This window comes from Thamnophis elegans, chromosome 8 (assembly GCF_009769535.1).
Source record: "Thamnophis elegans isolate rThaEle1 chromosome 8, rThaEle1.pri, whole genome shotgun sequence".
Classification (NCBI taxonomy): domain Eukaryota; kingdom Metazoa; phylum Chordata; class Lepidosauria; order Squamata; family Colubridae; genus Thamnophis; species Thamnophis elegans.
The window spans coordinates 23,652,765-23,668,812 of record NC_045548.1 but is presented as its reverse complement, the minus strand read 5'-3'; the positions used below and the strand labels follow the sequence as shown (position 1 = coordinate 23,668,812).

The 16,048-nt window shown below is 42.0% G+C and overlaps 1 protein-coding gene across 3 annotated transcripts; it reads left to right on the top strand.

Annotated features, from left to right (window-relative positions):
• On the top strand, positions 1–16,004 carry LOC116512449 (centrosomal protein of 192 kDa-like). 3 transcript variants are annotated; one of them, XM_032222936.1, is made up of 8 exons: positions 1–243; positions 2,468–2,655; positions 6,079–6,198; positions 7,383–7,516; positions 11,915–11,964; positions 12,447–12,576; positions 12,785–12,920; positions 15,942–16,004. In XM_032222936.1, the coding sequence occupies exons 2-6, from the start codon at positions 2,489–2,491 to the stop codon at positions 12,525–12,527; spliced, it is 552 nt and encodes a 183-aa protein (XP_032078827.1). In that variant the 5' UTR covers positions 1–243; positions 2,468–2,488; the 3' UTR covers positions 12,528–12,576; positions 12,785–12,920; positions 15,942–16,004. The 3 variants fall into 3 exon arrangements, with proteins under 3 accessions (XP_032078827.1, XP_032078825.1, XP_032078826.1); XM_032222934.1 differs by lacking the exon at positions 1–243 and adding an exon at positions 327–444; XM_032222935.1 differs by lacking the exon at positions 1–243 and adding an exon at positions 327–462.
• Positions 16,005–16,048: the final 44 nt, after the last annotated feature.

The window sequence follows — 16,048 nt, the reverse complement described above, 5'->3', positions numbered from 1 at the left end:
CTGGGCAAGTTCCCGTGAATCTGGATTAGAGCGCAGAGTAGTTTGATAGATCCACCAGTCCCCGCTTCCTCAGGATTGAAGTTTATTATCCCAGGCCATTTGAAAGCAAGCGCGTCACTTCCTCTCGTCCAATCGAAAGGCCGCAGCCCTTCTCTTCTGTGTGATCTCATAATCCAATAGCGTTCCGCCTTTTTTTCTTGAACGAAAACCTGAGCGGGTTTGCTTGAGGCGCCTGAAGAGAAGGTGCGCGTGCGCATCGTCTTCGGGAAAAAACGGGGGCGGGGGAGGGGTGGGTGGGAAGAGGGACGGTGGGTGGGTTATTTTTCTTTTCTGAGTTCGAGAGTGGTGGGATTTGAGGACTTCCGGGACGCCTTGGAGTGATTTTCCGCGTCCCTCGAGGCGTTCCCGCGCCCGGTCTGACTGTTGCGCTACGCTTGGGATTAGGTGAGCGCTTTGTTTCCTGTGAGTACCGAAAGCGGCTAAAGGCGAAAGGGGGGGCTGGGGGAGGCGGAGGCGAAGTTAAGTCAGTTCCCGCTCTTCGTCGCGAGGCGCTCGGAACTTCTTAGTCCCCCCTCCCCCATTTTCCTACTCCCGCTGCGTTGGTACCGTCGGTTCGAGGAGCCGGTGCGGGCGACGCGCTGAAGTATCGGGACGAGAGCCGGACCCTCGCTCCATTGATAGGGAAGAGCTCTTGGCCAGGAGATGGAGATGAAATTGCGGTTCTCGTCCTAATGTTTTTGGCGGAGGGGATTTTGAACACCTGTGAGCATCCCAGGTGTTAGTTGCTTGGGTGCCCCCGCCCTTATCTGAAAGGAGCCACTGCCGCTTCTGACTCGAAGTAAATTGGAATAAACTATGGCCAGCACTGATCCCCGTAATTTACCGAAGGATCCAATCTGTTGCTTTCCGGATGTGTTGGGCTATGAGAAATAGAGTTAATTTAAGACCTGTAGTATTTGGAGGGCACCAGGTGGAGGGAAGGATTAGCCTTCACCTTAGAATGTTTTTAACTCCTTGCACACTAAGACTTTGCTGAGTAGGTCTGTTTATGTCTCCTGGGGCAGAAAACCTGGTCCCTAGAGCCTAAATTGTCAAGATTAAGATTGGAATAAATTATGATCCAATCCAACTATTGTGAATAGCTGAGTGTTCCTCATGATCACCTACTTGTCTGCTTGAGATAACAGTTTTTAAACAAAGTTGAGTACAAATAACTCATTAAACAAAGGGTTTTTTATGGCAGGCACATGAAGACATAGATAAGTTCACAGAAGCTTTTAAAGGATCTTTTCTGAACTACAGTTTATTTCTTCATGTGCCTGCCATTAAAAAGACCCTTGTTTAATGAATTGTTAGAAGTTTTAACAGAAAGACTAGTTTTGTCACATTTACAGAAATGTGAGATACAGGTAGTCCTCGATTCACAACCACAATTGAGCCCAAAATTTATGTTGCTAAGGGAGTTTTCTACCATTTTATGACTTTTCTTGTCACATTTGTTAAATCAGTGCAGCTGTTAAATTAGCAACATGGTTGTTAAATGAGTCTGGTTTCCCCATTGACTGCTTGTCAGAAGGTTGCAAAAAATGATCATGACCACACAAGACTGCAGCTGTCATAAATGTGAATCAGTTGTGACTCAGAATATAAATCATATGATCATCATAAGCAATGGTCTTAAGTGTGAAAAATGGTCAGAAGTAACTTTTCAGTTCTGTTGTAACTTTCAACGTCACTAAATGAACTATTGTAAGTCAAGGACTTACCTGTATTATGCAATTAAAATTGTTGAAGATTTTAGCTGAATGTTTTGGTAGAAGACAGGAATGTACAATTTAGTTTGTTCCCTTGGTTTTGGACAACAATTTTTGCAGTCCATTGTCTTTGGAGGTGTTGGCTGGGTCTGGTGGCAATTGAAGTCTAAATGTTAGGGAGGCAATAAGTTGTTTAGCAGGATATAAAATGCACAATATGAATAGCACATTCAGGGTTTTTTCTGTACCTGTCATTGATGGCAATGGCACTGCAGCAGCTGTACAAGTTAGGATTAGTTTAAAAATCTTAATAAAAACACATTTTCCTCTTCACTTTTAGCATCCTTTAGATGCTGAACTCTCTCTGAAACACAACTTCATAATAATCCTCATTAAAAGCTAAAATTAAATCAACGCATATGGTGATTAAACAAACTGATATGTCCTGTGAAAGAATTGACTATCCTTTTTTGTTGCTGTAACAGTTAAATAAGGCTGCTACTTTGATAAAATATTTAATATCAGTAAAGTTTAATTGTAATTTTCAAAATTATACTTGATTATTAAGCTACTTTAGTTTTATGAAAGATAACCTTCATGTATTCAACATTCAGGTAACAGAAATACATACTCCAGTAGAAAAGTAATACATAGTAATGTTAGAATTGTAAATTTAAAATTTCCTTGTTGCTTGTTTGTATTGAAATTTTCAGACACTATGAGACAAGAGTAATATGGAAGATTTCAAACATATTGGGGATGAGACATTTCCAAGTGTTTCGGTCAACTCTATAGCTAATCATACCAATGAAATTTTAGACAATATCACACTTTCATCAAATCTTGGTCTTCCAGTTGCTGCTTCAACGGAAACCAGACAAAAAACTGGTTCTCAAAGCAGGTAATGCACTTAATAGAATGTGTAAACTGAAGGATTTTTCATGGCTACTAATTTCCGAATCTTAAATTGTTTCCAGACCTACTTTTTCATTTTGCAATGTTGAACTGTATTTGTGCAATGTGCTTAGCCATTATTAACTTGACCAGGGTTTATCTTAATAATATAGTTCTTTTCATTTGCATGATGTAGTCACAAATTAGCCTATTGCATTCTAGCCTAATGTGCTTTTTAAATAAGGGCATGGTTATTTATTTTGATACAGCTTTTTAGAAAAATGGCTCAAATAAATTGTTAACAGCTGCTAAATACTTAAAATATAATTCATAATATCATGCCTAGTGAGCTAATTAAATACTGCAACGGAACTGGCAAGAACTCTTAGAAAATTCCATTGAGGCATGCTCTGGCTGTCTTGCCCAATATGCTTATTCAGAGTTGATTTGATCATGGTCTGTTTAAATACTGTATTTTTCAGAGTATAAGACATACCGGAGTATAAGATGCACCCTAATTTTTGAGGAGGAAATCAGGAAAAAAACCTTTCTGCCTCTTTCCTAGCAGCATCCATCAGTATTCATCTGATTAATGTCTTTGCTACCTCGATCAGAGCCTGATTTGCGAAGTGGTCCTGGGAACTTTGATAATGTTTGGGCTGTAGTGCCATGACACCCCCCAACCCCCGATTCAAAAAAGGGTGCATGCAGAAGCCAAAAAAGTTCATCATGCTTTAGGTGGCAAGGCGGTTCAAAAAAGGGTGCATGCAGAAGCCAAAAAAGTTCATCATGCTTTAGGTGGCAAGGCGGTTCCAGCACATGCTGCCACCTCAAAATGCTTTCATTCCCAGTTCCCCGGTGCACATTGCAGAGCCGCGCACCCTCCTTCTCTGCAGACTCGCCTTCTTTTACTCCTGACCAGCACTGTTGGCCGGGGGAGGCAGGGAGAAAAGTAAGAGGGCAGCACGGTCGGGTGAGGGCACAGGAGCTGGGTGTGGACACAGGGCAGGTAGATTAGACGCAGTCGGCCGATTGCCGGCTTGCTGCCTCAGCTGCTGGCCACCCAGAGTGTGCATGTAGCAAAAGAAACACACGTTGTGGCCGCTGCCTTCTGCCTACGTGCCCCAAGGAGGCCGAACAGCAGCAATGAAATATTTCCCTGCACAGAACAGCCAGACTCAAGTAAGATGGGCACAATTTGGGGGTGCAGATGGGGCACAAGATGTGGCAGGGCGGGGCATGCATCTTACCTGAGTCTGGCAGCTCCACTGCTTCTCTCTCTTGGCCGCTCTGTGCAGGGAGAAACATCTTGCACAGTAAGGAAAAGTTTCTCATGAGTAAAGAAGTTTTTTTTTTTTTTTACCGTGCAAGATTTCCCCTGCAAAGACCAACTGAGATATGCAATGGAGCTGCCAAACTCTCCCCTCCCCTCCTTCCAGCTCGGGTGGGCTCTGGAAAGTCTCCGGGAGAGAGTAAAGAGGTGGCTGGCAGAGCATGAGTAGTCAGACAAGAGAAAGTGGGAATGCCGGCAAGAGTGGCAGGCGGGCGGGAAGCAAAGGCCAGAGGGTGGTCTGGGGAACAGGTGGGATCCCCTTTTCCTTGTACTCCCCCACCCCAATTTCTGCGATCAGCCCTGGCCAGGAGACGCATCCTCCCCTCAGCAGCAGCTTGACTGGAGCAGCCAGTGGCTCCATGTGGTCCTTCGTGCAAAGCGCATCTTCCAGGGCGGAGGATGGTGAAGGCACCTTCCAGACCTGGGACCCGACGGGAGAAACTTCACACTGCTCCTGAGGGGGCTGAGCCTTCCCTGCTCGCAATGTCTTCACCCTGAGGGCATTGCTGGCAGCCACTTTCCGCAACTCAGGACCTCTCTGCTCTCCTTGCTGCTGCTGCTTGGCCTCCACGAAGCATGTAGGCAGGAGGCAGCGGCCACAACGCGGGTTTCCTTTGCTGCGTGCGCACTCCGGGTGGCCAGCAGCTGAACCAGCAAGCTGGCAATTGGCTGGCTGCCTCTAATCTACCGGCCCTGTGTCCGTGCCCGGCTCCAGTGCCCTCACCCGACCATGCTGCTCTCTCGCTTTTCTCCCTGCCTCCCCCAGCCAACAGTGCTGGCCAGGAGTAAGAGAAGGCGAGTCTGCAGAGGAGGAGGAGGGTGCGCGGCTCTACAATGTGCACCAGGGAACTGGGAAGGAAAGCATTTTGAGGTGGCAGCATGTGCTGGAACCACTTGCCACCTGAAGCATGATGAACTTTTTTGGCCTCTGTACGCGCCCCTTTTGGAATCAGAGAGGGGATCGTGGTGCTGCCGCCCAAAAATGCTTTCTTTGGAATCGGGGAGGGGATCGTGGTGCTGCCGCCCAAAAATACTTTCTTTGAAAAGGCTTTTCCCCGGGCTGTTTCGGGAATCAGGCTCCATGTGAAAGTGAGGATCCCCGCCGCATGGAACCCCCAAAAATGCAACGCACGGAGCAAGTGGGTGGAGCTGCATTCGGAGTATAAGACGCACCCAGATTTTCACCCTCTCTTTTGGGGAAAAAGGTGCGTCTTATATCCGAAAAATACAGTAACTCCATTAAGGCAATAAATCACATACTAATAGTATAGGTTGAATTTCTAAAATGTAGTAAATTAAAATCGGCTGGCTAGTTATAGTATAACCTTTATTATTATTGTACATCATGGATACAACGAAATTGGTTATATGTATATATGTAAGTTTGTATGTTTTGCTGAGTGGCAAGCACAACTTCTGTGCTTGGACTGGGGAAGAGTAAGGAGAGATTTCATGGAAACCATAGGCTTTTTCATGAAAGGGCTGTCATGAAAAAAGGAATAGAATGAATATTTATTTTTCCAGTAGGAAATTGTGAAAGAAATTTGAATTTTGAATGCCACTTTTGAATGAAAATTTCAGAAAAAAACAGATCTTGACTAAATATTAGATGAAAGAGCAAGAACAGTTTGCCAATAGATCAAAAGGTGTTAGTAGGTATCTATTTAAATGACTTGTTAGCCCAATGAGTAATATTGAATTCCTAAATTTGCACAAGCCAAACAATAAACTAATCACATACATTGGTTTGCTCAACAAAAAGTCACTAGCCAGGTATATTTTTTTCTAGTGTATAGTGCTATCTCATATGAATTGTGACATGAACTAGATAATCCTTAGATTTCTTAAATTTCTATAGTGAGGCTCTCAGACTTTGCATAATTTTGGATACATAAATAAATTGATCTTCCAGTTGCTGGCATCTTTTAATACAGATACCTAATAAAATTTGTAGTTGGAAAAAAAGGAAATTGTTTTTATCCTCCTTTATATGATAACTGTTTTAAATATAATCTTATATTTCTGGTACATATCATTATTCTTTTTCCAAGTTGAGAACATGAAGGACAAGTAACTGTTTTATTTCTTTTCATACAGACTTTCTGATCATGCTTCTTACATTGAAAGGAAATTTTTGGCCACATTAGCATCTTCCTGTGGTGATGAACTTGATTCAGATCCAAGAAAAAATCTTATGTCTAACTTTCATGATACTGTGTAAGATTTATATTAACCAATGGTACATTCTTTGATGCAAAACTCCATAATTCTGCATAATTAATAAGAACAGATTATTTCCTATTATTTCTCAAAGGACCATGTCTGTTTATGAATTAGAATTGTAAGGAATAAATTAACACTATTCATAATTCTCAAAATACATTTGATAAGTAAGTTTCACAAAAAAACTATAGATAGTCCTTGACTTATGACCATAATAACTCAAAATTTCCATTGCTAAATAAGTGGAGGGTTTTTTCCCAGTGAATTTTGTCCCATTTTATGCCCTTTCTTGCCACAGTTGTTATGTGAATCACTGCAATTGTCACGTTAGTAACACAGTTATTAAATGAATCTGGCTTCCTCATTGATTTTTCTTATCATAAGGTTGCAAAAGGTGATCACATCACCCCAGGACACTGCAACTGTCATAAACAGGAGTCAGTTGCCAAGCATCTGAATTTTAGTCATGTGACCAGGAAGATGTTGCAGTGGTCATAAGTGAATAATGATCACTTTTTCAGTGCTGTTATAACTTTGAAAGGTCACTAAATGAATGGTTGTAAATCAAGGACTGCCTGTAGTTAATTTTTTTTATTAAATATTCTAATTCAAATAAATTAATATTTTAATACATATTTCCAACATGTTAATATGTATGACAATTAGTCTGAATTTTGTGAGTATTGTTATTAGTATGGTTACCAAATTTATTTATTTTTTCTGTAATGATGAGTCTTAGGTGATCTTTTGATTTTGTTCCACATGTGGTATCTCGGCCTTCCCTAGATTAGACAGTAATTCCCAAGCAAAGTGACTTTTTAATTGTATATTTATCATCCAGTTATATGGTATATTGAGAGAGAAATGACTTTACAGTTGAAAAACAATTCTGTGATAAATCAACTTTAAATTTATTTTTTAAAACTCTGAAAGTAGATATGAACAATTGATTGGTTACATATTTTAAATAGACAGATATATACTTGTATGTATTTAAAATCTGACTTTTTTCAAATATTTGCCTGTAATTATCTAAATTACTTTGCTACTAATGTTACCATTAACCATTTAAAAAGAAAAATATTATTTTTAAAAAAATCATTGATATTTAGCTAAAATACTTTTTGATCTTTTAAAATCTAAATTCATGATTGAAAACCTAATTCTAACTTCCGCAGGGAAAACTGTGATTATACTGCTGAGATTATCTTGGAGCCACCCCAAAAATGTTTACAGAGAAGACAAAGCCAAAATTCTACTGATGATTGCTTAGACAAAAATCCAAATAGTTTCCATGAAAAACATTTAGAAGGTAGGAAGTTTCAGCTGTGTCTGTTGAGTTTTAGTATTATCAAGAAATCCACAACAAACCAATTGCTGGAGTTCTGCTCAAAATGATGTTTTATTATAATATGTAAAAATATTGGTATAATGAATATATGCTGTATTCATTGTAATTGTGACCTCTTTGTCAGTTAAGTCATCTGAAAATAATATCCGTTTCTAAAATAAAACTCCCAACATCTGCATACAGGTAGTTTTCAACTAATGACTTGTTGGTTAATGGTCTATTAAGACAGAATTCAGAAAAGCTATTTACGACCTGCCCTCAAAGTTATGATCATCCCCTCCTTAGTCACATGATTGCATTTTGGTCTCTTGGCAACTGGCTCATGTGACTGCAATTTGCAACACTTACTTATGTTTTTTACTATTTTCTAGCAAAAAATACCCATTCATAAGAATTGACTTGTTTATGACTCATTTTACCACCATAATAAAAATGGTTGTAAAATTAAATCCAGTCACAGGTTGGTTTGACAGCTGCAATGACTTATAACCACAATTTTGGGTTCCATTATGATTGTAAGTTGACGTATACTTGTAATGGAAACGTACACCTTTAGTGATATAATGGAATTGTTTATAGAAGGGATGCAGAGAAGAATCTATTGGCAAAATTTGTGCAGTTTGCCTTTTACGTATATGATTGAGAGGTGACATTTAGCAATTGAAATAGTTTTCTTGAATTTCCAGACTTGATTAATTTTTATTAGGTAATCAGTTAAATTAATTTTTAATTGTTAGATTTTTTTTTGAACATAATATTTAAATTGCTAATTATTGCTAAGTGCCAGACTAGTTGCTAGCTCATGTTGAGTTACTTTCATGTGAGATGGGTAGCTGTATAAATAGGGTTAAATAATACTCTAGCAATTTGAAATATTGAAGAGTTATAAATCCTTAAAAACCCTTGCTTGTAGTAATGAATAACATATGGAGGAGAAAACAAGGTAAATGTTCAAGCTAAAGTCATTTTCCATAGACTGAGTTTAAGAAATTATTTCTAGCTTTCAAATTATTACTAGAACATAGAATAGAGTTGAAAGGGACCTTGGTGGTCTTCTAGTTCAATCCCCTCCTCAAGCAGGAGACCTTAAACCAGGGGTGTCAAATGGGATTTTTTTGAGGGCCGGATCAGCATTGTGGTTGTCTGCGGGTCGACTGGAGGGGGGGGATGTGTGTGGCCTCCTGCACATCATTTTGGCTGGCAGGGTGCTGCAGGAGGCCATCCAGCTGAAAATGGGATGTGGGGGGGGCGTGCATGCCCCCTGTGCCCCAGTTTGGCTGCCAGAGGCACTGTGGGCTGGTCGTTTGCTATTTCCAGGACAGCCCTGTGGGCCAGGTTTAAGCACCCTGCAGGCCGGATCCAGCCCATAGGCCTTGAGTTTGACACCACTGCCCTAAACCATTTCAGAAAAATGATTGTCCAGTCTCTTCTTGAAACCAGTAATGGAACACCCACAACCTTCTGAAGGGAAGCTATTCCATGAGTTGATTGCTCCAATTTTCTCCTTAGTTTTAGGTTGCTTCCTCCTTGGTTAGTTTTCATCCATTGTTTCTTGCCTTGCCTTTTGGCGCTTTGGAAAATAGTTTGACTCCCTTGTCTTTGTAGGAGCTCTTCAATTGTTGGAACACTGCTATTATAGCATCATTTTTCATTAGACTAGACCAGGGGTCGGCAACGTGCTGCTCCAGAGCTGCATGCGGCTCTTTGAGACCTCTGCTCCAGCTCCCTGTCCCATCACTGACTGCCCCTGCCCCTCCCTCGCCTGGCCTGAGAAGGTAAGGGTGAAGGTGGTAATGGAGAAGTGGCCATGGCTGATTCTCTGGTGCCTCACTTTTGTGGAGCTTCTTCTGGCCCTTGTTTGTGCTGGGCATGCCTCAGTTGCTTGGGGAGACCGGCAGCCTGCTCTCCACCCAGAGACACTGGGTGGGAATGGAATCTGGGAAAAGGGGATGTCAGAAAGGAGGACGGGCCAGCTTTAAAAGGGAGCTGGCCTGCCAAATCTTGCATGTCCACCTCGGGTGTTAGGCTTGGAAAAAGCCCTCACCAAAGATGCTCACTCGTCAGTCGATCTTCCCTCTCTCTATGTCTGTCTGTCTGTCTCTCTCTCTCTCTCCCCTCCCTCCCTCCACCCTCCCTCTCTCTCTCCCTCCCTCCCCCCTCCCTCTCTTGCTTGAGACCCCCTTCAAGCAAGCACCAAGTGCAGCAAAGGTGCACACGGGGCAACTGGCTGCTCACTTAAGGAGGGTCTTAACAGGATGCAAAAAAGACGTGGCTTCTCTGCTGCATTAAGGCTCCAGCCTTGCTGTATCATCTCTCCCCCCCCTGCATGAGAGGAGGAGGGTCACCAGAGCCTTAGTGGAGGAGCAAAGCGGCACTGTACCTCCCTTTCCGCCACATTGGCACACAAGGGAGTCTTCGCTTCCTGCTGCTTCGGACTGGAGCTTGCTTCTTCCATGCTCGGCGAAGAACTGCAGGGGAGGGGGTGAGACACGGCAAGGCAATAGCCAAAGCCTTAGTTCAGGAGACAAGCCATGTCCTTTGGCATCCTGTTAAGACCCTCCTTAATTGAGCCGCCAGCCGCCCTGTGTGTGCCTTTTCTGCACTTTGGCGCTCGCTTGAGAGGGGGTCTCCCTGTGCGTGCACATTCTCCCAGCCCTGCCACAGCTGGCCAGGAAATCGCAAGAGGGGGAGGAGGGTCACCTGAAGGGAAGCCTCCACCGCGGCTGGTGATTGTTCCTCAGCAGAGAGAGAGAGAGAAAGAGAAGGGGGAAGAGAAGGAGATAGAGGAAGAAAGAGGGAGATGGGGAGAGGGAGGAGGGAGAGAGATGAGAGAGGGGGAGGCAGGGAAAGAGGGAGATAGGGAAAAAGAGAGAGAAAGAGATGAGGGAGGAGGAGAGAGAGAAAGTGATGGGAGAGAGGAGAAAGAAATGGGAGAGCGAGAATGAGAGAGGGAGGAGAGGGAGAGAGAGAAGGAGAAAGAGAAATGGGAGAGGGAGAAAGGGGGACATGGAGAGAGAGGGAGAAGTATGTGTGGTGTATCTTTCCCATAGAGAAGAAAATATAGCCACAAAACTTCAGTAGGTGTGGCTGGGGGCGTGACATGTGACTCAGTGGGAATGAGTGACATCGAGTTGGTCACGCCAACCCAGGGTTTGTGGCTCCCGGTGTTTTGTTTTCTGTGGTAAACAGGCCCAAGTGGCTCTTTAAGTATTTAAGGTTGCAGACTCCTGGACTAGGACATACCCAATTTCTGTAACCGTTCTTTATATGTTTAGCCTCTAGCCGCCTAATCATTCTTGTTGCTCTTCTCTACACTCTTTTTAGGAGTCTCAACATCTTTTTTATATGTGGTGACCAGAACTGGATGCAGTATTCAAATTGTGGTCTTACTAAGGCTTTATAAAGTGATAATACTAATTCAGTAATATTTTCTGCAATTTCAGAAATGACTACCAGTAGTGGTAGTAGAAAGGGCCTTTTTTCATTGTTGGTTACGTGCTCCCATACTTTGCAATATGGCCAGAAATTATATTTTCTGTGGGTTTTCAAAAATCTTTAAAAAATTGAATTGTAAAAATACACTTATACAGATAGTCATTGACTTGCAACAGCTCATTTAGTGATAGTTCTAAGTTACAACAATACTGAAAAAAGTGACATGACTATTTTTTTACACTGATGACCATTGTAGCATGATTTACATGTCACATGATTTACATTCGGATGCTTGACAACTTGATCACATTTATCATGGTTGCAATATCCAGGGGTCATGGGATCATCTTTCGTGACCTGACAGGGGGAAAGTTAATGGGGAAGCCAGATTCACTTAACAACTGTGTTACTAATTTTAAAAGTTAGTGATTCAGTTAACAAATGACAAGTCGTAAAATCGGACAAAGTTCACTTAATAAATTTCTCACTTAGCAACATAAATTCTGGGCTCAATTGTGGTTGTAAGTTGAGGTCTTTGTGTAGTTTATTATCTTACTCATTTAATAGTAAAACTATTCACTGACAGAATCTTCATATACAGAAGAGCAATCAGCTCAAAAGAGAGTAATATCACATCTTTGGATAAAAAAGTGCTAATAAGGGAGGGGGTTGAGAAAGAGGATAAGAAATGGGGATAGAATTACACATTAATTCATGAACAAGGTCAAATCCATTCCTTTTTTGAATTATTGATGTTTTATGTATGTTATAAATATGTATTAGAAAATAACACTCATGTCTGACGTTATTAGGAGATGTGGTTATAGTATGTGCTTGTAATGCAAGAGAAAATTACTAAAATACAAGTGATTGTCATTTATCATTTTATGGATCTGTTTGTTAGATTCAAATTCTTTCTTTCAGATTTGACAACTAAAGAATATATTTCCTTGGAAAAAGAAAATGAAAATCAGGTAACTTTTTTCTACTATCTGTTAAAGTGCATATGGTACTATATATACTTTGCATCCTATAATTTCATTTTCCATTTCTGAACAATTACAGTATTAAAACAAATATCTGTAATCAGCCTAAGGAATGTTTGCACTGTTCAAGTTATTTGAAACTCCAGTTTGTACTTTATTGAGATACTTTTTTTGTATTTGTTAATGCTTTAAAAATTCCAAATATTTTCAGAATTTCCATTCTGGTTACTGAAACTGTGTAAACTTCATTTTTTAAATTTAATATTTCCACTAATGTGATATAAAGTTAAGAGATTTTAATTTGCTTGGATCTACTTTTAACCATCTATGTGGAACTTAAATGGAATAACTTTTATTATAAGCTCATTGTATCCATCTTGTGAGTTTTTCTTGGGACTTTCTGCTGATAGATTAATTTCTAAGAATTCTGCTGATTATCAAACAAATAATTGTTAAATTAATGTTTCCAGTTTGCTTCATTAGATCCTGATCAGAATGATATAGCAAGTGAAACAGCAGCAATTCTGCGGCTGGCTTTTCCAGATTTATAGAAAATGAGAAATTGCTGAGCTTTGAGAGCCTTGAAGAATGTTCTAACAGGTATGAGATAAAAAATTAAAATCTGGGAAATTTCTTCTGCTTCTATTAATGGTGATGTATCATATCAGCAAACATATATTGTGTTTTTTCATGCAGCTAAATGCTAACTTTAAATGACATCTATTAAAAACAACAAATAACCTTCTAGGGATCACTGATGAAAATGTGAAACATTTGTTTAATAGCAGACCTTTCTTTTCCATTTTAGATTATGATATTGGAGATGAAGAGTTCTGTGATGACCAGTTGGAAGCATATTTTGAACAGCTTGTATTGCCAGGAAATTGAAGATGCAGAGGAAACATGGGGACTATATTAAAAGCATGGAATTACCTCCAGAACAGGTATCCCTAAATGAAAAATCTGTCACTGTAACATTTCAAATTGACAGTCACTGAAATGATGCAATAAAGTTGTTTGTTTAAAGAAGAAGCTAAAATGAAGGTTTCTAAAAGGATGTAAATCAGTTGCTGGAGGTATGGAAACATGTACCGTATTTTCGGAGTATGACGCACCTTTTCCCCCCTAAAAGAGTGTGGAAATGTTGGTGCAATCTTATACACTGAATACAGCCATTTTTGGCCTCCTGAAGCCCCACCCCCGCATCCCATTTTTGTGAAAAACAGGCTGTTTTTTGCAAAAACTGAGGCATTTTTCCCTTCCTCCCAGCCCACAGGAGCATTCTGCAGGATTCAGTAGGGCTGGGGGGAAGGGAAAAATGCCCATGTTTTCACAAAAAATGGGCGAAAAATGGCCCATTTTTCACAAAAACGAGGCATTTCTACCTTCCCCCCAGCCCTGCTGAAGTCTGCAGAGGACAAAACCTTTTTTTTTTCTTACCTCTTCAAATCATTGGTGCATCTATACCCTGGTGCATCTTATAGTCCGAAAAATATGGTAAGCTAAGCATTCTGTTTAAAAACATATCCTCATCTTTTCATTTCATTTTCATTTCATTTAAAGTTTATTTGTATGCCGCCCTTTTCCCTGGGGGGGACTCGGGGCGCTCCAATCAAAGGAAGGGGGGGGACAGACTTTTACATAAGAACAGTACATGATTAAATGTAACATTCATATCATCATTCGGGCGGGTTACAACTTTAGCCCCAGCTGACGGGATGCCAGATTCTAAGGGCTGTTCGGAAGTTCTGGAGGTGGTGAGGGTACGAAGCTCCACGGGGAGATCGTTCCATTGGGTCGGGGCTACCACCGAGAAGGCGCTCCTCCGCGTGGTGGCCGTTGGCATTGGCCAGCGGATGGAACTCGGAGAGGCCTAAACGATGAGATCTAATGGGTCGTGTGGAGGTGATCGGCAGTAGGCGGTCCTCTCAGAGTACCCAGATCCACTACCATGAAGGGCTTTATAGGTGGCAAGTAGCACCTTGAAGCGTATCCGGAGATCGACAGGTAGCCAGCGCAGCTCGCGGAGGATAGGTGTTACGTGGGTGAAGCGAGGTGCCCCCACGATCGCTCGCGCGGGCTGCATTCTGGACTAGCTGAAGTCGCCGAATACTCCTCAAGGGCAGCCCCATGTAGAGCACATTGCAGTACTCCAGCCTAGAGGTCACAAGGCCCGAGTGACTGTTTGAGAGCCTCCCGGTTCAGGTAGGGCGCAACTGGTGCACCAGCGAACCTGGGCAAATGCCCCCCTGGTCACAGCTGACAAATGGTGTTCGAAAGTCAGCTGTGGGTCCAGGAGGACTCCCAAGTTGCGGACCCTGTCTGAGGGGTATAATGTTTGACCCCCCCAGCCTGAGTGATGGAAGATTTGCCGAGTTGGCGGGAGGGAAACACAACAGCCACTCGGTCTTATCCGGGTTGAGCACAAGTTGTTAGCCCTCATCCAGTCCCTAACAGCTTCAAGTCCCTGGTTCATCACGTCCACTGCTTCATTGAGTTGTCACGGGGCGGACAGATACAGCTGGGTATCGTCCGCATACTGGTGTGTATTTATCCCGTGCCGCCGAATGATCTCGCCCAGCGGTTTCATGTAGATGTTGAAAAGTAGGGGAGACAGGACCGAACCCTGCGGCACCCCATATGTTAGGGGCCTAGGGTTCGATCTCTGCCCCCCACTAACACCGTACTGCGACCTGTCCGAGAGGTAGAGGAGAACCACTGCAAAACAGTGCCTCCCAACCCCCACCTCTCGCAGTCGTCGCAGAAGGATACCATGGTCGATGGTATCGAAAGCCGCTGAGAGGTCAAGGAGAACCAGGATGGAGGCGTGGCCTCGATCCCTGGCTCTCCAGAGGTCATCGGTCAATGCGACCAAAGCGGTTTCTGTGCTGTAGCCAGGTCTGAAGCCGGACTGGAATGGGTCAAGATAGCTGGCTTCCTCCAAGGCCCGCTGGAGCTGAAAGGCCACCACCTTCTCAACAACCTTCCCCACAAAGGGGAGGTTGGAGACTGGACGGTAATTGTTAAGAACGGCTGGATCCAAAGATGGTTTCTTCAGGAGGGGTCTCACCACCGCCACTTTGAGTGCGGGGGGAAAGACCCCCTCCCGAAGGGGGGTCTAATCTAAGTATGTGTAGAGCAAGCTATTTGGGAGAACTCTATTCAGATAGTCCTTGACTTACAACAGTTCATTTAGTAACAGTTCAAAATTAAAATAGCACTGAAAAAGCGACTTATGACCATTTTTCACACTTACAACCATTTTTCACACTTACGACCTTGTAGCATCCCCATGCCTCATGTGATCCAAATTCAGGTGCTTGACAGTTGACTCATATTTAAGAAGGATGCAGTGTAGAGGATCAGGTGATCCTCTATTGTGACCTTCCCACAAGAAAGTAAATGGGGAAGCCAGATTCACTTAACAACTGTGTTACTAACTCAACTACAGTGATTTACTTACAAATATCTTACTTAACAACAGAAATTTGAGTGCAATTATGGTTGTAAGTCGAGGACTACGTGTATCATTTTTCCTCTAGAGGAAATAACCCAGTCCACACCGTTTTATGGGGCCTCTTCACTTTGCAAACAGGGAAACTACCGTTTAGAGAGGGCTGTAAAGCACTGTGTATATAAGTCTAAGTGCTATTGCTATCTCTTGTTGAACAGGATAAATCAGCCAAAGTCAATTTTGAGGAAACTGTGCATAGGGATCTTGGGGATCTTGCCTGCATGACTTTATATACTGGAATATATGACACATTTAATTATAGGAAGGTAATAATACTTGTTTGTTGGCTTTAATTGAAATATTTCTACACTGGCTTCAATTTTGGTCAGTAAATTTATTTTTTATTAGTGCAGAAGTGGAACTAAAATGAGCAGCATGATTAACATTAAGTAGATAATATCAGAGTTTAAAAGACGTTTTGGTTAAAAATGTAAACCTTTAACTTCTTCAGGAAAAATTTCAGATTCCAACTATTTATCAAGCAACAGTAAGAAATCATTCTCCTATTGCAAGTTGTGAAGAACCATATGATGTTAAGGAAAGACATCACAGCATGCA